The 27,678-nt window shown below is 42.7% G+C and overlaps 1 protein-coding gene across 1 annotated transcript in view; it reads left to right on the forward strand.

Annotated features, from left to right (window-relative positions):
• The first annotated feature begins 12,624 nt into the window (after positions 1-12,624).
• Positions 12,625-27,678, forward strand: part of LOC115153775 (sodium-dependent phosphate transport protein 2A-like) — a 56,987-nt gene continuing 41,933 nt past the window's right edge. Inside the window, exons 1-4 of the mRNA XM_029699351.1 lie at positions 12,625-12,694; positions 19,348-19,520; positions 19,673-19,737; positions 24,183-24,332. Coding sequence (XP_029555211.1) covers positions 12,625-12,694; positions 19,348-19,520; positions 19,673-19,737; positions 24,183-24,332 — 458 coding nt within the window. The remainder of the gene's footprint in view (positions 12,695-19,347; positions 19,521-19,672; positions 19,738-24,182; positions 24,333-27,678) is intronic.

Consider the following 27,678-nt stretch of genomic DNA (forward strand, 5'->3'; position numbering starts at 1 on the left):
AACCAAGGGCTCTCTATGGTCAGGGCATGACAGCCGTTCTGTCCCGTTTGGACTCCGCTCTGGATTACTGACCTCTGCCTGCGCTTGACCTGTCATTTGCCTGCCCACTGTTTTTGTAGTAAACTTTTGTTACTTCGAACTGTCTGCATCTGGGTGTTATCCTGAGGTCTGATGAAAACAGATAAAAATATGCCTTATGGAACAGCGGGGAATGTGAAAAGACACAGGCATAGACACACCCTTACACACGATAAGAGGACACACTCTACACACACGTACACATGGATTTGGTATTACAGTATGTGTAGATACAGTATGTGGTAGTTGAGTAGTGGTCTGAGTGCACGCTCTTAAAGTGTTGTGAAAAGTGTTATAAAATGTAATGTCATGTAATACTTTACATTGTATATAACTGCCTTAATGTTGCTGGATCCGGGAAAAAGAAGCGGCTGCCTTGGCATCAGCTAATGGGGATCCTCAATAAGTAAAAAATAAGATCACACACACTGTACAAAAGGACTCGGCTGCATGACGAGTACATACCGTACCTGGCATATTGGTGTCTGTCTGACGATGTTTCAAATGAACACGAAGCCAATCCAGTTGTCTGACAATTGGTGGGACACACCGGCGGCAACTCCACTCCCCGTCTCTTTCACCCTTTTCATATTGCAAACATGCCGGTCCCGATTATTTCTCCATGTTTCTTTGGTATCGGTGTTCTTCCTCCAGCTGCTTGGCCGAATACAACTACATCGAAGAGTTGTAAAGGTTCTGGTGTTGTCTCACCAGCTCAAACAGATGCTCTTCAAAACTGGATATAGACATAATTGTGCTTAGCAAATCTCGACATTAAAAGCACAAAGAAAGGAAGCTTGCAAGTAGTAGAACGAAGTAGCAGAACATCCATCTCTTCTGTGTTTATCCCAGAAGGGATACCGGAAAAGATGTGATGTAGACACAAGGGTGGGACTTCCATTGCAAAATTCACTCAATAGTGCCCCTCAGTCTTCGCAAGGAATGTTATGTCGGGTCTCAATTTCCAGATAGAACAAAACTGGGTCAAATGATGGAGCGTATTATAAGGAGCCGCCCTTTCGTGATGAAAAACGTCATTGCAGCATTGCTCTACCTTCCGTCTGGCCTGTTTGCATAGTGTCTGTAGACCCCTTAAAAGGGTCTTCATGGTCAATCCATCGTCTGAAGTGGCAGTACAGCATTTACTACCATGCAGCCTCTACAGACTTCAGGACTTTCATACTTCTTGTGCTTAGCGGAGGCAGAGCAGAGCTATTGTGAAGAAGTTGTCAAGGAAGCGAGTTTGTGTTTATGCAGGATGTACCGCCCCCATCTATCGTCAACCAATCATGTCCATGTGGAGCAACACAGATTTGAGAGGTGCATGGCGATGCGGTACGCAGCATGATTTGGCCTCTGCATGCCTCCGGAGGCTCAATTGCGTTACACCCTCCATATGAAGCCGACCACATTTTTGGAATCAAGCATAAATTGGCTATAAGAGCCATTCTGGCTTTAGTTCCGGCTTTGTATAGTGAACTGTATTTTGGGCAACAGTGAACCATACAAGAACATCTGCTACATAACAATTCTTCTCAGGGATGAAAAGTAAGGCTGTATGATGTTATTTTTCTTTAAAAGAATGAGAATCTATTTTCATCTTTGATGCCTTTCACAGCTCTCCTCAAAGCTAAGCTAGAATGATAATTTCTTCAATCTAGTCTGTATTGTGATCTATCTGTAACCAGAGTTCTAAATCTGTAACTCTAGTTCCTATTCAATGTATAGGTCAATGTATTCCTCCCTATACGAGGCTTATCAGATGTCTACATCAACAGTACTCTGACAGTGTAACATTTTCCATAGGCTGTCAAGTTTCCTTGACTTTGTAACCACTCGTTTTGGTTTGTTCAAGGTCATGCCGTCTCAGTAATGCACTTATGCTCATGAAGTGTTTGCTGATTTCTTTACACCCTCCAAATTAGTAGCCTATTACAGACTGAGTCAACTGCAAAACATCAGAAACCTCCATAACGAAACTTCCAATGCTCTGTTTTTATTTACAGCTTTACATCACTGAGAGGACGTGATCCAAGAGAAGCCTCAGTCTGCCCACTGACCTGGTTTCTTGTTGACTGTTGTTTTTAAAGCAGAAGAACAGTTACCGGTTGCATCGAACAACAGCCTGTGAACTACAGACTCTGCACATGACCTGTGTCTAGAAGAAACTACTATGAAGTCGGCACAGAATAAAGTTAGTGAGAGAAAACAATTCTGTGGGACTTGTGTCAGTTGCTGTCATCATCCTGTCTGAACAAATTGTATTTTTGCTTGTCTCTCCTCAAACACACAGTGAAGAACAAGTCAACAGATGAGGTTCAACAAGCCATAAAGGTAGACGACCTTGTACCATCAGTCAGTCTGCTCATGTGTATCTAACAGCATCTTTCTTGATCCATCTCATTGTATCGCAGCATTTCCATAGCTAAGAGTGCCCCCTGCTGGTGTGTTGAAACCACTTGAGCTGCAGGTATTCCTTTCATGACAAAATGTGGTATGTTATGTCAGACAGAGAGAGAGAGAGAGAGAGTATGCCGGGTGACTGGTTATTCCTTTTACATAGCCCTGTTTACATGTACAGTATATCCGCCTATCAAGCCTACACTGACAAACACTCACCCACTCATACACTCATACTAACACTCACACACTCACACTAACACCCACACACTTACACTCACATACTGTACTCTGTACACAAGCTCACCACCACACACCCACACACCCACACACCACTTATGCTGCTGCCATATTGTTGATTATTATTACTATTATTATTATTTATCCAGCTACCAGTCACTTTCTCCTAATCCCTACCTAAGGTCACTCCGGACAGGAATAGTTGGTGGTGAATGATGTCATAGGCCTGGTGAATCTGCTTCCTGGAGAGAAACGTCCCATTTCTGTCACACAGAGGACAACAATGATGAGTCACATACAAATCTAACCCAGATAACAGACATCATTGATCACACACACACATTTATTTTATTTTATTGAACTAGGCGAGTCAGTTAAGAACAAATCTTTATTTACAATGACGGCCTACCAAAAGGCAAATGGCCTCCTGCGTTGACGGCGGCTGGGATAAAAAAAAATATATATATAGGACAAACACACATCACGACAAGAGAGACACCACAACACTACATAAAGAGAGACCTAAGACATGGCAGAAACACATGACAACACAGCACGGTAGCAACACCACATGACAACAACATGGTAGCAACACAACATGGCAGAAGCACAAAATGGTAGCATATCTACGTCAACTACTCCAGTATCCATGCACATTGTAAAATGTGGTACTGGCACTGAACCTGTATTTAGCTTGCATTTTCCAGCTTTTTTAAAATTCCCGTCTAATCTCTTATTTCTCCTGTTTTTTTTTGTTATACTACTTTGATTTTGTACACTGCACTGTTGGGAATTGCTTGCAAGCCGAACCTCTACGGGCTAGGGGGCAGTATTGAGAATTTTGGAAAAAATATGTGCCCATTTTTAACTGCCACCTACACCAACTCAGAAGCTAGGATATGCATATTATTACCAGATTTGGATAGAAAACACTCTGAATTTTCTAAAACTGTTTGAATGGTGTCTGTAAGTATAACACAACTCATATGGCAGGCAAAAACCTGAGAAAACCAGAGAGAAAAAAATAATTTTGTGGCTGTACTATTTTTTTTGAGTCATTGTTTTATAGATACCACAGTGAGAAAGGATTCATTTCGCAACTCCTACGGCTTCCACTAGATGTCAGCGATCTTTATAAAGTTGTTTGAAGCGTCTATGATGAACAGAGAGCAAATAAGAATGCAGTGAAGTTGACGTCCCTGGGATGTCATCACTTCCATTATTGCCTGCACCTGCGCAATCATGAGACACGAGACATTTTTCAAAAACGTTAATCTAGACATAGGAGAGGTCGGGTTGAAACATTACTGATGTTTCACGTTAAAAATGGCTCTAAAGATTGATGCTAAACAACGTTTGACATGTTTGAACGAACGTAAATAGATTATTTTTGTAACTTTTTTAACTTTTCACCGTGACTTCACACCCCCCAGCGCTACTTTTTAGTAGCCACCGAAGCGCTAACAACATGGAACAACTTGGAGTTATTTGGACATCAATTATGAACTTTGTCAAAAGAAACCACATTTGTTGTGGACCTGGGATTCCTGGAAGTGCCAATGGATGAAGATAATCAAAGGTAAGGGATTATTGACGATAGTATTATTGATATTACATGGTTACAAGATGATGCTAACCTATATAGCCTAGCCTATTGTTCTTAGCACAGCACCCGGTTTATTGCAACTTGTGATTTCCCAGTAAAGTTATTTTGAAATCTGGCAATACAGTAGCATTTACGAAATGTTAAACTATAATTATTTGAATGACAATATTATAATTTACCAATGTTTTCGAATAGTAATTTTGAAAATTGTAACGTTCACCGGAAGCATTTCAGAGAAGAAAAAAATCTGAATTTCACCGCTACTGTAAAATGCTGTTTTTGGATATAAATATGAACTTGATGGAACAAAAAATGCATGTATTGTATAACATAATGTCCTAGGAGTGTCATCTGATGGAGATTGTCAAAGGGTGTGCATAATTTTAGCTGGTTTCTGCTTTTGGTGACGCCTGACCTTGAATTGAAAATGGATGTTTGTACTTTTGTGGCTATGTACTGTCCTAACATAATCTAACTTTATGCTTTTGCCGTAAAGCCTCTTTGAAAATCGAACAATGTGGTTAGATTAAGGAGATGTTTATCTTTTAAATGGTGTAAAATAGTTGATTGTTTGAGAAATTGAAATTATTAGATTTTTGATATTTTGAATTTCCAGCCTTGCTAGCAATCCCGTCTCAGGGTTCATTGCTAACCCGTAGCCCCAACAGGATAAGCTCTTAAAGACCTAGTAATATTTTACATTAATAGCAGTCAATATTAATCGTCACCTTATTTCAGTCTCATCTGAAAGTTGTAAATTCATGGTTATCTTCACGAACCCTGGCTAACAAGTTGAATCAGCAATACAAACTTTGGTTTAATTATTTATTTACTAAATACCTAACTAATCACACAGAATTACATATACAGAATTACATATACACAACCAAAGCTCACGCTGAGGTTGGCTTAGTTCTGTAGTTGACATGTTAGTCCTTTAAACGTGGGACCGTCGTCCTCACGTCCTCGGAACAGCTTATTATCTGAATCCTTCTGACATCGGACCGTCGCCCTAATGTACCCGGAACAGAAAGTTATATTTTCGGTAAGGGCTTATATAGTGGAGGGAGAGAAGGGTGTGTTTCATAGTTTATAACCAATGTCTCTTCACAGGGGCGGACCACTGATGGAGCAGAGCTTTAACCTTATGAAAACCCAATTCTCTCATTTGGAAGCTAAAATTACATTTAATCTTTTCACAAATAGTTTCATATTTAAACATTTAAATTGCACCACAATTCCATGTGAATCTGATAACTATAATGTATAGACTTTCCAAGATACAGTTTATGTCATCCTATCATTAATAAGAATGTCTCAGATGACAACCGAACTGACATCATATTCATTAAGTACCAATGCATATTTTCAACTGGTTGGATTACCGAAATATGGTTCCTTTCCCCCCACCTTTTGATGTTCCTAGACTCTATATGTTTAACAAAGGTTCTTCAAGAGTCCTTCTGTGGAGTCAAGAGAAAGAGGGAAGGGAGAAAGGTATTTATGGAGGGGGGGGGGGTCATAAACCTACCCCCAGGCCAACGTCATGACACTTGGAAGAACTGTTTATCAGAGAGATACAGTACCTTTTGGCTGTTTTCCTTTTGTTGGTATGAAAGTCTCGTTTCCAGGCCTTTCACACAACACATAAATCATTGCCAGGGAAGCCAGAGATGGAGAATAAGGTAGATACTGTATAACATGTTTTATCTTACGTTTCTTCCGGGCCTGAGACTGCATTAATATTCCGTTGTCTATCACATTATTCCTGCTGCTAACATATCTTTATTATCTTATTTCTCACTTCTTTTTTTCCCAGTCTTTCTTTCTTTCTTTCTTTCTTTCTTTCTTTCTTTCTTTCTTTCTTTCTTTCTTTCTTTCTTGTGTATTCTCCAGAGTTGTTGATTTGAGACAACACACAACACAGAAGATAATGTTCTATTAAATGTATTCTTCCCTGAAAATGACCTGATTTACCTACCGGTATTGAAATTGGTCAAAATGCCTATATCTGCAAACTTCACATCATATATTCATGCAATGTGAGCATGTTTGTGTGTGTGGGTGAGTGTGTGTGAGTGTGTGTGTGTGTGTGTGTGTGTGTGTGTGTGTGTGTGTGTGTGTGTGTGTGTGTGTGTGTGTGTGTGTGTGTGTGTGTGTGTGTGGGTGTGTGAGTGCGTGCAAGCTCCCTCTGTGGGTCTAACCCCAAGAAGTTCTGGAAAACGGTTAAAGACCTGGAGAATAAACCCTCCTCCTTACAGCTAGCTACCCATGTCCCTAAATGTTGATGATGTGGTTGTTACTGACAAGGAGCACATGGCTGAGCTCTTTAATCACCACTTCATTAAGTCAGGATTCATATTTGACTCAGCCATGCCTCATTGCCCGTCCAACATTTCCTCATCTCCCACCCCTTCTAATGCGACTAGCCCCGATGCTCCTCCCTCTTTTTTTCCCTGCCCACTACAAAGTTTGAGATGCTAAAGACCCTTCTTTAAGGTTGCAGTCCTTATCATCGCCAAGCCTATCTCTGACCTTTTTAACCTGTTCTCTCCTCTCTGGGGAGGTTCCCATTGCTTGGAAAGCAGCTACGATGCATCCTTTATTTAAAGGGGGAGACCTAACTGTATAGGCCAATTTCTATTTTGCCCTGTTGTCAAAAGTGTTGGGAAAACGTATCAATAATCAACTGACTGGCAATCTGATTTTCCACTCAGGTTATGGATGTGTCACTGCAACCTTAATTAAAGGTCCTAAATGATGTCACCATTGTCCTTGATTCTAAGCAATGTTGTGCTGCTGTTTTTATTGACTTGGCCAAAGCTTTTGATACAGTAGACCAATCCATTCTTGTGTGCCAGCTAAGGAGTATTGGTGTCTCTGAGGGGTCTTTGGTCTGGTTTGCTAACTACCTCTCTCAGAGTGCAGTGTATAAATCCAGAACATCTGCTGTCTCAGCCACTGCCTGTCACCAAGAGAGTACCCCAAGACTCAATCCTAGGCCCCACGCTCTTCTCAATTTACATATACAACATAGCTCAGGCTGCAGGAAGCTCTCTCATCTATTTATATGCTGATGATACAGTCTTATACTCAGCTGGCACCTCCCCAGATCTCTACAACAAAGCTTTCTTATTATTTAACCTTTATTTAACTAGGCAAGTCAGTTTAGAACAAATTGTTATTTACAATGACAGCCTACCCTGGCCAAACCCTAACCCAGACCCAGACGACGCTGGGCCAATTGTGCTCCGCCCTATGGGACTCCCAATCACGGCTGGTTGTGAAACAGCTTGGAATAGAACCAGGGTCTGCAGTGACACCTCTAGCACTGAGATGCAGTGCCTTAGACTGCTGCGCTACTCAGGAGCCCTTAGTGTCCAACAAGCTTTCTCTGCCCTTAACCTTGTTCTGAACTCCCCCAAAACAAAGTTCATGTGGTTTGGTAAGAAGAATGCCCCTCTCCCCACAGGTGTGATTACTACCTCTGAGGGTTTAGAGCTTGAGGTAGTCACCTTATACAAGTACTTGGGAGTATGGCTAGACGGTACACTGTCCTTCTCTCAGCACATATCAAAGTTGCAGGCATAGGTTAAATCAAGATTGGTTTCTTCTATCGCAGTGGTTCCCAAATGTTTTATCATCCCATACCCCTTCAAACATTCAACCAAATTTTTTACATTTACCTTTTAGTCATTTAGCAGACGCTCTTATCCAGAGCGACTTACAGTAATGAATGCATACATTTCATTTCATACTTTTTTTAATTTGAAAAAAAAATAATCCCTAGCTGAGTACCCCCTCTAGAACCAGGGTCAGCACACTTTTAAATGTTGTTTTTTGCCATCATTGTAAGCCTGTCACACACACACACTACACAATAAATGTATTTAACATAAGAATGAGTGTGAGTTTTAGTCACAACCCGGCTGGTGGGAAGTGACAAAGAGCTCTTATAGGACCAGGGCACAAATAATAATATAATAATAATCAATCATTTTACTCTTTATTTAGCCATCTTACATATAAAACTCCAAAATTGTGAATAACTCACCACAGGTTAATGAGAAGGGTGTTCTTGAAAGGATGCACATAACTCTGCAATGATAGGTTGTATTGGAGAGAGACTCAGTCTTAAATAATTTTCCACACACTGTCTGTGCCTGTATTTAGTTTTCATGCTAGTGAGGGCCGAGAATCCACTCTCACATTGGTACGTGGTTGCAAAGGGCATCAGTGTCTTAACAGCGCGATTTGCTAAGGCAAGAAACTCTGAGTGCAGCCCAATCCATAAATCTGGCAGTGGCTTCTGATTAAATTCAATTTTCACAGAACCACTTGTTGCAATTTTGATGAGGCTCTCTTGTTCAGATATCGGTAAGTGGACTGGAGGCAGGGCATGAAAGGGATAATGAATCCAGTAATGCGTAATTGCGCACCCAGCTCACTCAGGTGCTTCGCTATATCACATTTGACACTGACCATAAGCTTGAGTTCTTTGCACACAAAAACATCATACAATGATGGAAAGACCTTGTTAATGCAGACAGAGAAGAGATCCAACTTCTTAATCATAGCTTCAATTTTGTCCCGCACATGGAATATAGTTGCAGAGATTCCCTGTAATCCTAGATTCAGATCAATTAAGCGAAAAAAAAACAGCACCCAGATAGGTCAGTCGTTTGAGAAACTTGTCATCATGCAAGCCAACAGACAAGTGAAAATTATGGTCAGTATAGAAAACTTTAAGCTCGTCTCTCAATTAAAAAAAAGTGTCAATACTTTGCCCCTTGATAACCAGCGCACTTCTGCATATTGTAAAAGCGTTACATGGTCGCTGCCCATATTATTGCATAATGCAGAAAATACACGAGAGTTCAGGGGCCTTGCTTTAACAAAGTTAACCATTTTCAGTGTAGTGTCCAAAATGTCTTTCAAGTAGTCAGGCATTCTCTTGGCAGCAAGAGCCTCTCGGTGGATGCTGCAGTGTACCCAAGTGGTGTCGGGAGCAACTGCTTGCACGCACGTTACCACTCCACTATGTCTCCCTGTCATGGCTTTTGCGCCATCAGTACATATACCAATACATTTTGACCACCAAAGTCCATTTGATGTCACACAGCTGTCCAGTATCCTCTCCTGCTGTCCTGGTTTCCAGTGGTTTGCAAAACAGGATGTCTTCCTTAACTGAACCCCCATAAACAAAACGGACATATACCAGGAGCTGTGCCAGGCCCACCACGTCTGTTGACTCATCCAGCTGTAACGCATATAATTCACTGGCTTGTATGCAAAGCAGTAATTGTTTCAAAACATCTCCTGCCATGTCACTGATGCGTCGTGAAACAGTGTTGTTTGATGAATGCATTGTTTGAATAGTTCTTTTGGCCTTTTCCCCCAGCGTTGTTCCCAGCCACATCCGCGACAGCAGGGAGAATTAAGTCCTCCACAATAGTATGGGGCTTGCCTGTCCTAGCCACTCGGTAGCTCACCATATAAGACGCTTCTAGCCCCTTCTTATTAATGGTATCTTACTACTCGAAAGTCATCTTTCTTCTCGCTCAAAAAACTCCCGTGGTTTATTTTTCAAATGGTCATATTCCGTTTCTAAATGTCTGCGCAAGAGTGAAGGTTTCCTGCAAGAGAGTAACGGTTAATGTGATTGGATGTTCATTATTTGACTAGGCTACCTGTATTTGACGTTGTTGTTGTTTCGCTGAACACTAGATAGTTTAATGTTATTTTAGGCAGTGAAACGAGGCTACTCAGGCGAGAAAATAACCTCACCCAAATGTATATCCCGTTGGAAAATATAAATGTGTGCTGTACCCCTGTAAATGTACAGGGATACGGCATTGCGCGTACCCCTGGGTGGGAATACCTGCACTATTGTAATTGGTCCTCTTTCACCCCAGCTGCCAAACTAATCCTGATTCTGATGACAATCCTACCCATGCTAGATTACGGAGACGTAATTTATAGATCGGCAGGTAAGGGTGCTCTCGAGCGGCTAGATGTTCTTTACCATTCGGCCATCAGATTTGCCACCAATGCTCCTTATACGACACATCACTGCACTCTATACTCCTCTGTAAACTGGTCATCTCTGTATACCCGTCACAAGATCCACTGGTTGATGCTTATTTATGAAACCCTCTTAGGCCTCACTCCCCCCTATCTGAGATACTTACTGCAGCCCTCATCCTCCACATACAACACCCGTTCTGCCAGTCACATTCTGTTAAAGGTCCCCAAAGCACACATCCCTGGGAAGCTCCTATTTTCAGTTCACTGCAGCTAGCAAGTGGAACGAGCTGAATAAAACACTCAAACTGGACAGTTTAATCTCAATGTCTTCATTCAAACACTCAATCATGGACACTCTTACTGACAGTTGTGGCTGCTTCACGTGATGTATTGTTGTCTCTACCTTCTTGCCTTTGTGCTGTTGTCTGTGCCCAATAATGTTTGTACCGTGTTTTGTGCTGCTACCATTTTGTGCTTCTGCCATGTTGTGTTGCTACCATGTTGTTGTCATGTGGTGTCGCTACCGTGCTGTGTTGTCATGTGTTTCTGCCATGTCTTAGGTCTCTCTTTATGTAGTGTTGTCTCTCTTGTCGTGATGTATGTTTGTCCTATATATATATTTTTTTATCCCAGCCGCCGTCAACGCAGGAGGCCATTTGCCTTTTGGTAGGCCGTCATTGTAAATAAGAATTTGTTCTTAACTGACTCGCCTAGTTCAATAAAATAAAATAAATGTGTGTGTGTGATCAATGATGTCTGTTATCTGGGTTAAATTTGTATGTGACTGATCATGGTTGTCCTCTCTGTGTGACAGAAATGGGACGTTTCTCTCCAGGAAGCAGATTCACCAGGGCTATGACATCATTCACCACAAACTATTTCTGTAAGGAGTGACCTTACAAGTAGTGGGCAGCCATTTGTCTCAATAGAGATCAACGTTCGCCTGCCTCTCCAAGTCTGACCAGAAGGTGTCACACTTTACATTCAATGTCAACATTCAAAAGCCAGAGCAAAGATGAGAACGCTTCCCATCTTTGGTACACTGTCTTTCCTCAAGAGAGTTGCAGCCTTTAGGCATTTCACACATGATCAATGAACTCTACCCTCATATTCCACTAATTATTATTTAACCACCTGGAACACATTAAGGGTTTGTGGTTAACCACTTGAGAGGTGCTACTTTTAGACTTGGCACCCCAGGGGGAGACATACAAAGCCAGGTCTTTCTCCTTCACACACTGTCAATAGAGGAGTGTTCTGTAATTGTTTGGTGGTAAAGTGTTGAGAATAAGACGGTAAGACAAGTCTATCTACTAGCTGTCACTAATCTAACCAATGTTAGATTCTCTCTCTGTGGCCCCTGTTAACTCTGTGGCCCCTGTTATTTTTAGGATCTAAGCTAGCATGGGCTATGTAGATATTTATTTTGAATCAAAGGGATTAGAGAGAGTTTGAGTGGCATTGGAGAGTACTTTTTGTACCCACAGATGTAAAGCCTTTGAATTATTTAAGTGGAAGACTAACAGCTTGATGATCAGCCTCCTCAGCAGCAATAAAGACAGTGACGACAGGCTCTAACCCTTTCATGGACCACCAGGCTTTATAATGCCTCTACGCTTTGCAAAAACAGTTTTGTGGCAGCGTTTTAATCTGCATTTCAAAAGCGGTAGATCCATACAAAATGCTCCTTCCTGTATAGGGGCCTCCTAATTGAGGTAGACATTCATGAAAACTTATTTTTAAAGTTAAGAGCAAATGCAACCATATATTGCACTGAAAGATTTCTTAATGAGAACAATTAGCATAATGGAGGAATGTGATACAAAAACCTATATCCTTTAAATGACTGGAAATCTCCTTCGTACAAGAATGCATGCAATGCTGACTCACACAGGCTACTGTATACAAAATCACATTTCTATTATTTTACCAGACCTCAGTCCAAATGGCTTATTATCATATTTGTTATGTTTGTTATGTTCTTTCTAGGGAGTTTTTCCTAGCCACCTGTGCTTCTACACCTGCATTGCTTGCTATTTGGGGTTTTAGGCTGGGTTTCTGTACAGCACTTTGAGATATCAGCTGATGTAAGAAGGGCTATATAAATACATTTGATTTGATTTGATTCTGTTGGGTCCATGCTTTGAGAAATAGTTTTCACAGGCAGATGTAATTTGACTTTACTGTGGTCACTAATGTCATTTCTATTAATTTCGAACTGGAAAGAGATTCTTCCATAATAGGAAAGGCCTCTCACACGTGTCCATGACAGCATGCCCCTCCAGGACTCATCATGTGCTCTGGTGGAGAGGAAAGACCTGAGACAACAGTCACACCTGGAATGTGACATCCTTCCAGACCCTGCAAAAACCTGGCCTGAATCCCCACTCACAAAAGCACATGGAAAGTGAAAGAGGGGATTTACACTTGCAACACTCCAGGCATAATGTTGAAAAGTTAAACATTCAGAATGATTGTTTGTTTCCATGGTTAAGTGAGAAGAAACTTGTTCAACAGGGAATATAACATTGCGGATAAAATTTGAGATGACACTATTTCATGTGTACAACATTAAAGACCTGCATCAAGAAAAAATAAAACTTCTCCTTTAAGAGTGAGAGGGCGCTTTGTGTGGCACACACACACACCACGCACACACACGCGCGTGCGCAACCTCAACTGTACTATACTGCAAACTTGCTCTCTACTGCACAATAGGTCTGGATTTCAGGAGGAGCAACTGACCTAAGTCAATACAAGATGAAAGGGTATTTGTTGATGTGTTGCCTTTGAAAAATATACTTTGTAATATAGATGAATAGTGGTTTATTGTACTACTTGCTTGTGCAGTACTCAATGTGAGGTCCGCCATCTCGATCATCATGGGATTCGAATTTTGGGACACAAATGCTTTGTTTGAGAATTATGTCCGAGTTTTGGACTGTGCCCCTGGCTATCTGTAAAAAAACGCATGTAAACAATAGTGCAGTCTGGTTTGCTTAATGTAAGGAATGTGAAATAATTTACTCTTTCGCTTTTACTTTTGATACTTAAGTATATTTTAACAATTGCATTGACTTTTGATACTGAAGTATATTTAAAACCAAATACTTTTACTCAAGTAGTATTTTGCTGGGTGACTTTCACTTTTACTTGAGTCAGTGGCGACCCATCATTCAGGGCAGCTGGAGCAGAGCCCCACCTATTTTGAGCCACACCCGTTTAGCAAAAGAAACAACATGTTTCACGTATCAGTTTGCAAACAGTGTAAAAAAAGTATAATTGAGTTAATAAAGCCGCATACAAACATGGTCTCATTTTTGCTTTATTGAGTAAGGCAGCTCCAAACTACAGGTGTTTCAGCCTAGCTCAGTGCTTTCTGTGGTGGTGGGGCAGCCAGCAGAAAATACAGAGCGTAGGGGTTGGTAATGTTCTCTAGTTGCGTCGTGATTGGCTCAGTGTTCTGTCACTCATGGGGACACTACGTCACCACCAAATCTACAGGGAGAGCTAAAATATTCAAGCCCCTTGGGTGCTGCCATAGACTGACATTAGAAGTGCCCATCCAAGAAGGCTCAAGGTCATTGGCCACAAATAAAATGACATCAAATCACGTTATATCTACCGTAGCTGTGATTGGACTGATCATGTAAACATCATGCCTTCAAAATCTTAGCTAGCAAGCTAGACAAGCAGTCATCATTATGCATCAAGTTAGCAATCTACTGGCAAATCCTTTTCAATCCTTGTCATATTATCAAGATAAATTATAGATACAACTATTGGTGATTATCGGCCATTGGACATTAACATTTCACAACAAGTTGGAAATCACAAATTCAACAATGAGTGGTTTGGAAGGAATCAGTGCTTAACTGCAAGTGTTGCAAAGCAATCCCTAGCCTGCTATCCGTGGAGAGGGTGTGTGGTCAATGTTTGGGTTTACAGTGCATTCGGAAAGTATTCAGACCACTTGACATTTTTCACATTTTGTCACGTTATAGCCTTATTCTAAAATGTATTAAATATTCCCTCCCCCCTCAATCTACACACAATACCCCATAATGACAAAGCAAAAAAAGGGTTTTACACATTTTTGCAACAAATTTTTTTTTTAAACCCCCGGAAAAATCACATTTACAAAAGTATTCAGACCTTTTACTCAGTACTTTGTTGATGTACCTTTGGCAGCAATTACAGCCTTGCGTCTTCTTGGGTATGACGCTACAAGCTTGGCACACCTGTATTTGTGGAGTTTCTCCCATTCTTCTCTGCAGATCTTCTAAAGCTCTGTCAGGTTGGAAGGGGAGCGTCGCTGCACAGCTATTTTCAAGTCTCTCCAGAGATCCGGGATCTGGCTGGGCCACTCAAGGACATTTAGAGGCCTGTCCCAAAGCCACTTCTGTGTTGTCTTGGCTGTGTGCTTAGTGTTGTTATCCTGCTGGAAGGTGAACCTTTGCCTCAGTTCAAGGTCCTGAGCACTCTGGAGCAGGTTTTCATCAAGGATCTCTCTGTACATAGCTCCGTTCCTTTTCCCTCGATCCTGACTAGTCTCCCAGTCCCTGCCACTGAAAAACATCCCCACAGCATGATGCTGTCACCACCATGCTTCACCATAGGGATGGTGTCAAGTTTCCTCCAGATGTGACACCTGAAATTCAGGCCAAAGAGTTCAATCTTGGTTTCATTGGACCAGAGAATCTTGTTTCTCAGGGTCTGATACTCCTTTAGGTGTCTTTTGGCAAACTCCAATCGGGCTGTCATGATCCTTTTCCTGAGTAGTGGCTTCTGTCTGGCCACTCATCCATAAAGGCTTGATTGATGGAGATGGTTGTCCTTCTGGAAGGTTATCCCATCTCCACAGAGGAACTCTGGATCTCTGTCAGAGTGACCATTGGGTTCTTGGTCACCACCCTGACCAAGGCCCTTCTTCCCCGATTGATCAGTTTGGCTGAGCGGCCAGCTCTAGGAAGAGTTTTGGTGGTTCCAAACTTCTTCCATTCAAGAATGATGGAGGCCACTGTGTTCTTAGGGACCTTCAATGCTGCAGAAAAGTTGTGGTACCCTTCACCAAATCTGTCACTCAACACAATCCTGTCTCGGAGCTTTTTTCTCAAGCTTTTGCTCTGACATGCACTGTCAACTGTGGGACCTTATATAGATAGGTGTGTGCCTTTCCAAATCATGTCCAATCAATTGAATTTACCACAGGTGGACTCCAAAACTTGTAGAAACATCTCAAGGATGATCAATGGAAACAGGATGCAACTGAGCTCATAGCAAAGGGTCTGAATACATACGTAAATAAGTTATTTCTGTTTTTTATTTTAAACAAATTTGCAAAAACTTCTAAAAACCTGTTTTTGCTCTGGAGTGTTGTGTGAAGATTGATAAGGATTTTTAAAAAATACATTTTAGAATAAGGCTGTACCATAACAAAATGTTTACATATATATATATATATATATATATATATATATATATCTTTTTTTATTTCACCTTTATTTAACCAGGTAGGCCGGTTGAGAACAAGTTCTAATTTACAACTGCAACCTGGCCAAAATAAAGCAAAGCAGTGCGACAAAAACAACACAGAGTTACACATAAACAAACGTACAGTCAATAACACAATAGAATCTATGTACAGTGTGTGCAAATGTAGAATATTAGGGAGGTAAGGCAAAAAATAGGCCATAGAGGCGTAATAATTACAATTTAGCATTAACACTGGAGTGATAGATGTGCAGATACTAATGTGCAAGTAGAGATACTGGGGTGCAAAAGAGCAGAAAAACAAAAACGGGGATGAGGTAGGTAGTTGGTTGGATGGGCTATTTTGTAACGATCGTCTGAAAGAGGGGACCAAGATGCAGCGTGGTGAGTGTTCATATTGAAGTTTTAATAATACAAAACACTTGAACATAAGAAACAAACGAAGGCCAACAGTTCTGTCAGGTGCAAACCACACAACAGAAACAACTACCCACAAAACCTAAAGGAAAACAGGCTGCCTAAGTATGGCTCCCAATCAGCGAGAACGATGTACAGCTGTCCCTGATTGAGAGCCATACCAGGCCAAAATAAAGAACATAGAATAAAGGACAGAATGCCCACCCAAATCACACCCTGACCAAACCTAAATAGAGACATAAAAAGGCTCTCTCAGGTCAGGGCGTGACAGTATCCCCCCTCCCCCCAAAGGTGCGGACTCCGGCCGCAAAACCTGAACCTATAGGGGAGGGTCTGGGCGGGTATTTCTCCGCGGTGGCGGCTCTGGAGCGGGACGCAGACCCCGCTCCACCACTGGCTCACCCCACTTTGGTGGCGCCTCTAGAGCAGTGTCCCTCGCCGCGGGCCCCGGACTGGAGGGAGACTCTGGCAGCGCCGGACAGGCGGGCGGCTCTGGCTGCGCCGGACAGGTGGGCCGCTCTGGCTGCGCCGGACTGGCGGGCCGCTCTGGCTGCGCCGGACTGGCGGGCCGCTCTGGCTGCGCCGGACTGGCGGGACTTGCAGTAGGCCTGGCTCTGGGCGCAGGCACAGGATTCACCAGGCTGGGGAGACATGCAGGAGGCCTGGCTCTGGGAGCAGGCACAGGACTCAACAGGCTGGGGAGACCTACTGGAGGTCTGATCCATGGAGGAGGCACAGGATAGACCGGGCTGTGGGGGAGCACTGGAGGCTCCGGGCTGTAGGCCGTCTCTGTAGGCTCCGGACTGTAGGCCGTCTCTGTAGGCTCCGGACTGTAGGCCGTCTCTGTAGGCTCCGGACTGTAGGCCGTCTCTGTAGGCTCCGGACTGTAGGCCGTCTCTGCAGGCTCCGGACTGTAGGTTGTCTCTGCAAGCTCCGGACTGTAGGCCGTCTCTGCAAGCTCCGTACTGTAAAACGTCGCCGAAAGCTCTGGACGGGGAACTGTCGCCGGAAGCTCTGGACGGGGAACTGTCGCCGGAAGCTCTGGACGTGGAACTGTCGCCGAAGGTTCTGGACTGGGAGTGCGCACTACAAGGCTAGTGCGAGGAGCAGGAACAGGACGTACTGGGCTGGGCAGGCGCACTGGAGAGAGAGTGCGAGAGGCAGGCACATGCTTACTACAAAATCCACGGGTAGTTGACTCAGGCCTCACCCCTGGTCCAGCCAAACTACCTGTGTGCCCCCCCAAACATTTTTTGGGGGCTGCCTCTCGTTCTTCCCGGGTAGGCTCCGATATCTGTCGTTCACCTGGCCCCAAGTCCAGTCTCTCCTCCCAATCCACTCCTGATGAGACCAGGTGTCCATCTCCTCCCGAGCACGCTGCTTGATCCAGTTGTGGTGGGTAGTTCTGTAACGATCGTCTGAAAGAGGGGACCAAGATGCAGCGTGGTGAGTGTTCATATTGAAGTTTTAATAATACAAAACACTTGGAACATAAGAACCAAATGAACGCCAACAGTTCTGTCAGGTGCAAACCACACAACAGAAACAACTACCCACAAAACCCCAAAGGAAAACAGGCTGCCTAAGTATGGCTCCCAATCAGCGACAACGATGTACAGCTGTCCCTGATTGAGAGCCATACCAGGCCAAAACAAAGAAATACAAAAACATAGAATGCCCACCCAAATCACACCCTGACCAAACCTAAATAGAGACATAAAAAGGCTCTCTCAGGTCAGGGCGTGACATATTTACAGATGGGCTGTGTACAGCTGCAGCGATCGGTAAGCTGCTCTGACAGCTGATGCTTAAAGTTAGTGAGGAAGATATAGGTCTCCAGCCTCAGTCATTTTTGCATTTCTTTCCAGTCATTGGCAGCAGAGAACTGGAAGGAAAGGTGGCCAAAGTAGGTGTTGGCTTTGAGGATGACCAGTGAAATATACCTGCTGGAGCGCTTGCTATGGGTTGGTGTTGCTATGGTGACCAGTGAGCTGAGATAAGGTGGGGCTTTACCAAGCAAAGACTTATAGATGACCTGGAGCCAGTGGGTTTGGCGACGAATGTGTAGCGAGGACCAGCCAACGAGAGCATAAAGGTTGCAGTGGTGGGTAGTATATGGGGCTTTGGTGACAAAACGGATGGCAGAATTAACTTTGGATTGGAGATGCTTAATGTGAGTCTGGAAGGAGAATTTAGAGTCTAGCCAGACACCTAGGTATTTATAGTTGTCCACATATTCTAAGTCAGAACCGTCCAGAGTAGTGATGCTAGTCGGGCGGGCGGGTGCGGGCAGCGATCGGATGAAGAGCATGCATATTGGCTACGTCCATCTTAGCTCGCTCATTAATGTTTAATCAAAATTAAGGATTGCCTCTTATCCGGTCATCATTCCCTTATGCCATAGTTTGTAAATCTCAACTGTCAATAGAAACCCCATTTGTTTAAGCAAGTCAGCCATATCAGCTATGTTTTTATAAAAGGCAGTAAATGAGGCTGAATGAACAGTTTTTCTGCCAAACAAGGCTCCGCTGATTGCCAGGTGTAGCAGTGGTAAGGATTCACTCCGTGGTGCTGAAAAAAAAGCTCTGCTGTTGGGACAGCTTCATGTAGGCCCTAACAGTTTGTGGGCACCGTTTTGTCACCATTACAATGCAACTAATGTATTGCTTAGTGTTGTGTTGTGGCTTTGCTGGCATGCATCGCCCCCAAACATTTGTTTTGCCCCACCAAAATTGACATGCTAAAATCGCAACTGATTAAGATATTTTTTACTTTTACTCAAGTATGACAATTGGGTACTTTTTCCACCACCGGAAATGGTTGTGTATCCTCCTGTCCCATAATGCCTTAGGTGTTAGATCTGTTCCTGGAGTGCTACCCTCCTGTAGGTTTTGACTTCAACCCCAGTTGTAGCTAACCTGATTCAGCTCATCAAAATGTTAGATTAGGGTTGGAGCAAAAACCCACAGGACGGTAGCTCTCCAGGAACAGGATTGGCGAGCCCTGCCTTAGAAAAACTCTGAATCAAGTACCTCTACAGTTTGGCATCATGCATGATGTGCAGTAACATGGTCTGCTCATTGCAGGGCATTTGCATGGCTTTTTGAAAGTTTTGGTCCTACTGCCACTAGAGGCAGCCACAGGCCTGCTGAGGAGACTGTCTCAGGCCATGGTGGACACCTTCCACATCAGCTCTGGAGAGGAGTCCCAGGAGCTGTTCAAGGTCATCACTGAACCACTCAGCAAACTCATCATCCAGGTATTGCAGGGGTTAATGTGTGGGCCAAACAGTCTGTACTTTGCTCAAATGTCCAGGAAACTAGAAAGACTTGAGTAATGAGCTTGGCTGTGAATCACTCCTGCTTCCTTTGATCACTTTGCAATATGTTTTATTCCTATTCTTCCTTGCAGTTGGATAAGTTTGTCATCACAGGCATTGCCACGGGAGACGAGGGCATGAGTCTGGTGAGGGTGCGGTCTAAGAACCACATCCTTACGGTTAGCCAATGGCCTCTCTTGATGTGTAATATACTTGAAGTCACCAGCTGGTTTCAAAGACAGATGTTTCGCTCCTCCTTAATCCCTCAACTGTACATCAATACAAAGCAATGCAGCAACCTGGGCAACACAGAAAGTGACTACTTGTAAATATAGGAAAATGCAGGTCAATGTAATTTAATTCTTAGAATTGATCGAGTGTCAAAGTTCTATCACATGGAAATATGTGAAAGTCATGCTGATTCCAGTACAGTCCTGGGGCTGGGGGCCCTAGTGACGGTCTTTACAGAAGAAAGTAGCAGAATAGAATGACTGACCCAGTTCTCTGCTCTGCTGATGCCCCAAGGCAGGCATCTGTTAGTGTAGTGGTTCCCAAACATTTTATAGTCCCATACCCCTTCAAACATTCAACCTCCAGCTGCGTATCCCCTCTAGCACCAGGGTCAGTGCACTCTTAAATGTTGTTTTTTGCCATCATTGTAAAAATCAAATCTGATAACTAAAAAGTTATTTTCAAAACATGAACAAACATTTAAAAAGTATTATTTCAAGCTGTGTGCTTTCTGCTCCGCAAGAGCCATTCAGACACACTGTACGATACATTTATTAAACAGAAGAATGAGTGTGAGTTTTTGTCACAACGCGGCTCATGGGAAGTGACAAAGAGCTCTTATAGGACCAGGGCACAAATAATAATATAATAATAAATCATTTTGCTCTTTAGTTAAACGAATCCAGATGTTTGTGTCATACATTTTGGGAAAGTACCTGCGTAATTGTGCACCCAACTCACTCAGGTGCTTCGCTATATCACATTTGACATTATCTGTAAGCTTGAGTTCATTTGCACACAAAAAATCATACAATGATGGAAAGACCTGTGTGTTGTCCTTGTTAAACCTCTTACATCTAGATGTTCCGCTAGCAGAACACCGCTCCAATGTCTAATGATAGGGCGTGGCGCGAATTACAAACTCCTCGAAAATCCGAAAACGTCCATTTTTCAAACATATGACTATTTTACACCATTTTAAAGACAATACTCTCCTTTATCTAACCACACTGTCCGATTTCAAAAAGGCTTTACAACGAAAGCAAAACATTAGATTATGTCAGGAGAGTACCCAGCCAGACATAATCAGACACCCATTTTTCAAGCTAGCACATAATGTCACAAAAACCAAAACCACAGCTAAATGCAGCACTAACCTTTGATGATCTTCATCAGATGACACTCCTAGGACATTATGTTATACAATAGATGCATGTTTTGTTCAATCAAGTTCATATTTATATCAAAAACCAGCTTTTTGCATTAGCATGTGACGTTCAGAACTAGCATTCCCACAGAACACTTCCGGTGAATTTACTAAATTACTCACAATAAACGTTCACAAAAAACATAACAATTATTTTAAGAATTATAGATACAGAACTCCTTTATGCAATCGCGGTGTCCGATTTTAAAATAGCTTTTCGGTGAAAGCACATTTTGCAATATTCTGAGTAGATAGCCCGGCCATCACAGGCTAGCTATTTTGACACCCACCAAGTTTGGTACTCACCAAACTGAGATTTACTATAAGAAAAATTGGATTACCTTTGTTGTTCTTCGTCAGAATGCACTCCAAGGACTTCTACTTATACAACAAATGTTGGTTTGGTTCCAAATAATCCATAGTTATATCCAAATAGCGGCGTTTTGTTCGTGCGTTCAAGACACTATCCGAAGGGTAATGAAGGGTGACGCGCCGGCGCATATCGTGACAAAAAATGTCAAAATATTCCATTACCGTACTTCGAAGCATGTCAAACGCTGTTTAAAATCAATTTTTATGCAATTTTTCTCATAAAATAGCGATAATATTCCGACCGGGAGACGTCGTTTTCGTTCAAAGACTGAAAATGTAAAATGGACTCTTCACGTGCACGTGCGCGCCCGTCTCATTGTTCTCAGATCGACCACTATCCAAATGCGCTACTGTTTTTCAGCCAGGGACTGCAGAGTCATCATTCAACATTCTGGCGCCTTCTGAGAGCCTATGGAAGCCTTAGAAAGTGTCACGTTACAGCAGAGATCCTCTGTTTTCAATAAAGAGGCTAAAGAAGGCCAAGAAATGGTCAGAGAGGGCACTTCCTGTTTGGAATCTTCTCAGGTTTTGGCCTGCCATATGAGTTCTGTTATACTCACAGACACCATTCAAACAGTTTTAGAAACTTTAGGGTGTTTTCTATCCAAATCAAACAATTCTATGCATATTCTAGTTTCTGGGCAGGAGTAATAACCAGATTAAATCGGGTACGTTTTTTATCCGGCCGTGAAAATACTGCCCGAGCAAAACGGAGCTATTTCAATATACCTATGGATTATTTGGAACCAAAACAACATTTGTTGTTGAAGTAGAAGTCCTGGGAGTGCATTCTGACGAAGAACAGCAAAGGTAATCCAATTTTTCAGCGAAAAGCTATTTTAAAATCTGACACCGCGATTGCATAAAGGAGTTCTGTATCTATAATTCTTAAAATAATTGTTATGTATTTTGTGAACGTTAATCGTGAGTAATTAAGTAAATTCACCGGAAGTTTGCGGTGGGTATGCTAGTTCTGAACATCACATGCTAATGTAAAAAGCTGGTTTTTGATATAAATATGAACTTGATTGAACAAAACATGCATGTATTGTATAACATAATGTCCTAGGAGTGTCATCTGATGAAGATCATCAAAGGTTAGTGTTGCATTTAGCTGTGGTTTTGGTTTTTGTGACATATAGGCTTGCTTTGAAAATGGCTGTGTGATTATTTTTGGCAGGGTACTCTCCTGACATAATCTAATGTTTTGCTTTCGCTGTAAAGCCTTTTTTAAATCGGACAGTGTGGTTAGATTAACGAGAGTCTTGTCTTTAAAATGGTATAAAATAGTCATATGTTTGAGAAATTGAAGTTATAGCATTTATGAGGTATTTGTATTTCACGCAACACGATTCCACTGGCTGTTGACTTGCGTCCCACCTTGCCCAGGGAGGTTAAATTCACACAAGACACCGAATATAACTGACTGACCCTAGCCCCCCGACATAGATAAACTATTGCAACATAAATACTGGAGGCTGAGACAGGAGGGTTCGGGAGACACTGTGGCCCCGTTCGACGATACCCCCGGACAGGGCCAAACAGGTAGGATATAACCCCACCCACTTTGCCAAAGCACAGCCCCTACACCACTAGAGGGATATCTTCAACCACCAACTTACTATCCTGAGACTAGGCCGTGTATTGCCCACGAAGATCTCCACCACGGCACCAACCCGAGGGGGGGGGGGGTGCCAACCTGGAAAGCAAGATCACGTCACTGACTCAACTCACTCAAGTGACGCACTCCTCCTAGGGACGGCATGGAAGAGCACCAGTAAGCCAGTGACTCAGCCCCTGTAATAGGGTTTGAGGCAGAGAATCCCAGTGGAGAGAGGGGAACCGGCCAGGCAGAGACAGCAAGGGCAGTTCGTTGCTCCAGTGCCTTTCCGTTCCCCTTCACACTCCTGGGCCAGACTACACTCAATCATAGGACCTACTGAAGAGATGAGTCTTCAATAAAGACTTAAAGGTCAAGACTGAGTCTGCCTCTCTCACATGGATAGGCAGACCATTCCATAAAAATGGAGCTCTATTGGAGAAAGACCTGCCTCCAGCTGTTTTCTTAGAAATTCTAGGGACAGTAAGGAGGCCTGCGTCTTGTACCATACGTGTAGATATGTACGGCAGGACCAAATCGGAAATATAGGTAGGAGCAAGCCCATGTAATGCTTTGTAGGTTAGCAGTAACACCTTGAAATCAGCCCTAGCCTTAACAGGAAGCCAGTGTAGAGAGGCTAACACTGGAGTAATTTGATCAAATGTTTTGGATCTAGTCAAGATTCTAGCAGTCGTGTTTAGCACTAACTGAAGTTTAATTAGTGCTTTAGAGCATTGCAGTAGTCTAACCTAGAAGTGACAAAAGCATGGATACATTTTTCCTCATTATTTTTGGACAGAAAGTTTCTGATTTTTGCAATGTTACGTAGATGGGAAAAAGCTGTCCTTGAAACAGTCTTGACATGTTCATCAAATCAGGGTCTAGAGTAAAAATTAAATTAAACCAACTGTTAATGTGATTGGATGTTCATTATTTGACTAGGCTACCTCTATTTGACATTGTGTTGTTATTTCGCTGAACACTAGATTGTTAAAAAAAAACTGGGGCAGTGAAACGAGGCTAGGCGAGAAAAAAACCTCACCAAAATGTATAGCCCCGTTGGAAAATATAAACGGACTGTTTGAAAACATCAAGAATTGTATTTAAAAAAAATATATATTAATTTAAAAAAAATATTATGTGAATCACATTTTTATTTGGCGTATCCCTGACGGCATTGCGCGTACCCCAGTTTAGGAATACCTGCGTTAGTGGGTTCGCCGTTGTCAGAACTGGCAGTAGGCCTCAATCTGCTGCTCCTGTGTACCTGTCTGGTGCTGTTGGTCAATCTACTCAACTCTCTGCTTCAAGGCCAGGTGGCCAATGTCATCCAGATGATCAAGTGTGACTGGAAGATTGATCTTAGAAAACATACATTGCCTTCAGAAATTATTCACAACCCTTTGATTTTATTCACACTTTGTTGTTTTACTGCCTGATATTAAATTGAGATTTTTGGTCACTGTCCTACATACAATACACCATAATGTGGAATTACATATGTTTTTTGAAATTGTTACAAATTAATAGAAAATGAAAAGCTGAAATGTCTTGAGTCATTAAGTATTCAAGCCATTTTGTTATTTCAAACCTAAACCTAAGTTCAGGAGTATATTTTTGCACATAAGTCACATAATAAGTTGCATGGACTCACTTTATGTGCAATAATAGTGTTAATAACCTCTTAAGTATCAGACCCTTTTTTTCAATTTCCACCTAAAATGACATACCCAAATCAATCTGCCTGTAGCTCAGGACCTGAAGCAAGTATATGCATATTCTTGATACAGCACCATTTGAAAGGAAACACTTTGAAGTTTGTGGAAATGTGAAATTAATGTAGGAGACTTTAACACAATAGATCTGGTAAAAGATAATACAAACAAAAAAACATGTGTTTTCAAAAATAAAATGTTGCCATCATCTTCGAAATGCAAGAGAAAGGCCATACAACCAGATTGTTATGTCTGCTCCTGCCACGCCCTCTACTTCTCATCCTGCCACTCCCCCAGTGCTCTCTCCCTCTTCCTCTCAGTGTGTGTGTGTGATTGTATGGGCGGCGACAGGTTTGCTGGAGGCAGAGCAGATCCCAACCAGCTGCAATCTGTTCCATAATCAAGGCCTCTACAAATACTCAGCCCTGCCACTTCCATGCTACCAGAACGTAATCTCTGCTCATTCTGACTTTGTCTCCTGTCTCCAGTCCCATGTCTCGTCAGTCCTGCTACTTTGTCCTGGACCCCCCACTCCACTGCGTCCTTGGATTCCTCTCCTCTCCGGACCTCTCCGGACCTGCTTACTCAGTCCATACTCCCCTCACTCCAGCCTCAGCCTTCACACCTGGCTTCCTGCAACCTGCCCGAGCTTGCCCTGGTCTGCACCCCATCTTCCCTGTTTCAATAAATACCTTGGTTACCTCATCCCAGTCTCCTCGTCTGAGTCTGATCTTGGGTTCACATGTTCTGCTCCGCGTAACAGTACGATCTGGCCTAGATATGAACCCAACAGACACAGATCCTCTCCACCAAACCCTCGCCAGCCAAGGCACCCAGCTCGAGCAACATGACCAAGCCCTGAAAACCCTTCTGGAGCACATCAAGGAGTTTTCACAGAGCCTTTCGGACCTGCAGGGTCGAACCTTCGCCCAGAGCTTGCAACCAGCCCCGAGTCCCTCTCCTCTGCCCCGTGAGCTGTTTGTTCTGATCCCCGAGTGTTACAATGGCAACCTCGGAGCTTGCAGGGCCTTTCACTAGTATATGAGCAACAGCCTTGGTCACACAGCTCTGGACTTCGTCCCTGGCCTTCCCCCATCCAACGGTAACTTAGTCATCCTCACCATAATTGACAGATTTTCCAAAGCGACTCACTTCATTCCCCTCTCCAAGCTTCTGTCCTCTAGGAAGACTGCAGACCTGCTGGTGTCCCATGTGTTTCGTCTGCATGGCATTCCTACTGACATCGTTTCTGACAGTGGACCCCAGTTCACATCCCAGGTATGGAGATCCTTCTGTTCAGCACTGGGTATCAATGTCAGTCTTTCATCTGCATATCATCCCCAGACCAACGGCCAGACCGAACAGGCCAACCAGGAGATGGAGATTGCCCTTAGCTGCACAACTTTGACTAACCCTTCGTCCTGGAGTGCTCAGCTACCCTGGGTGAAATATGCCCACACCCTCACCAATGCCTCATCAGGTATGTCACCCTTCGAGTGTGCTCTGGGTTATCCTGTTGAGGACAAACGTTCCGCTAGCGGAACGCCTAGCCAACATCCAATGGAACAGCAGGGTGCGAAATACAAAACATCAAAAATCTAATCATTTCAATTTCTCAAACATACGACTATTTTACACCATTTTAAAGATACACTTCTCCCTAATGTAACCACATTGTCCGATTTCAAAAAGGCTTTACAGCGAAAGCAAAACATTAGATTATGTTAGGACAGTACATAGACAAACAATAACCACACAGCCATTTTCCAAGCAAGGAGATGTGTCACAGAAACTCAAAATACAGCTAAAATGAAGCACTAACCTTTGATGATCTTCATCAGATGACACTCCTAGGACATCATGTTACACAATACATGTATGTTTTGTTCGATCAAGTTCATATTTATATCCAAAAACAGCATTTTACATTGGCGCGTGATGTTCAGAAAATTTATTCCCACCAAAACCTCCAGTGAATGAGCACATCAATTTACAAAAATACTCATCATAAACGTTGACAAAATATATAACAATTATTTAAAGAATTATAGATACACTACTCCTTGATGCAACCGCTGTGTCAGATTTTAAAATAGCTTTACGGAGAAAGCACATTGTTCAATATTCTAAGTACATAGCTCAACCATCAATGCAAGCTATACAGCTACCCGACAAGTTCTGGCATCAACAAAACTCTGAATTAGTGTTATAAATCATTCCTTACCTTTGCTGATCTTCGGTGGAATGCACTCCAAGGACTCCTACTTCCACAAGAAATGTTATTTTTGTTCAAAATACTCCATATTTATGTCCAAATACCTCCGTTTTGTTCGTGCGTTCAGATCACTATCCAAAGGCGTAATTCAAGACACGAAAAGTCAAAGTGTTCCATTACCATTCCTAGAAACATGTCAAACGTTGTTTACAAACAATCTTTAGGGTATTTTTAACGTAAAAATGCGATAATATTCCAACCGGACAATAGCGTATTCATACCAGGAGAAAAAGAAGGAACGGCGCGCTCGCAGGCTCGCGCATAACCAAGCCCTTTGTCCACTCATTGACTGAGCTCCTATTTTCTGCCCAGTAACAGGAGAAGGATGAAACACGTTTCTAAAGGCTGTTGACAGCCAATGGAAGCCTTAGGAAGTGCAACGCGACCCCACAGACACTGTAGTTTCGATAGGGATTCAAAAGAAGAACTACAATTCTCAGATTTCCCACTTCCTGGTTGGATTTTTCTCAGGTTTGTGCCTGTCATATGGGTTCTGTTATACTCACAGACATCATTCAAACAGTTTTAGAAACTTCAGAGTGCTTTCTATCCACATCTACTAATAATATGCATATTCTAGTTTCTGGGCCCGAGTAGTAGGCAGTTTAATTTGGGTTCGTTTTTCATCTGGCCGTGAAAATACTGCCCCCTATCCTCAACCGGATAACCCCCTTATTCCCCGCCCAAGAGGTCGAGGT

The sequence above is a fragment of the Salmo trutta genome, chromosome 19 (genome assembly GCF_901001165.1).
Source record: "Salmo trutta chromosome 19, fSalTru1.1, whole genome shotgun sequence".
NCBI lineage: Eukaryota > Metazoa > Chordata > Actinopteri > Salmoniformes > Salmonidae > Salmo > Salmo trutta.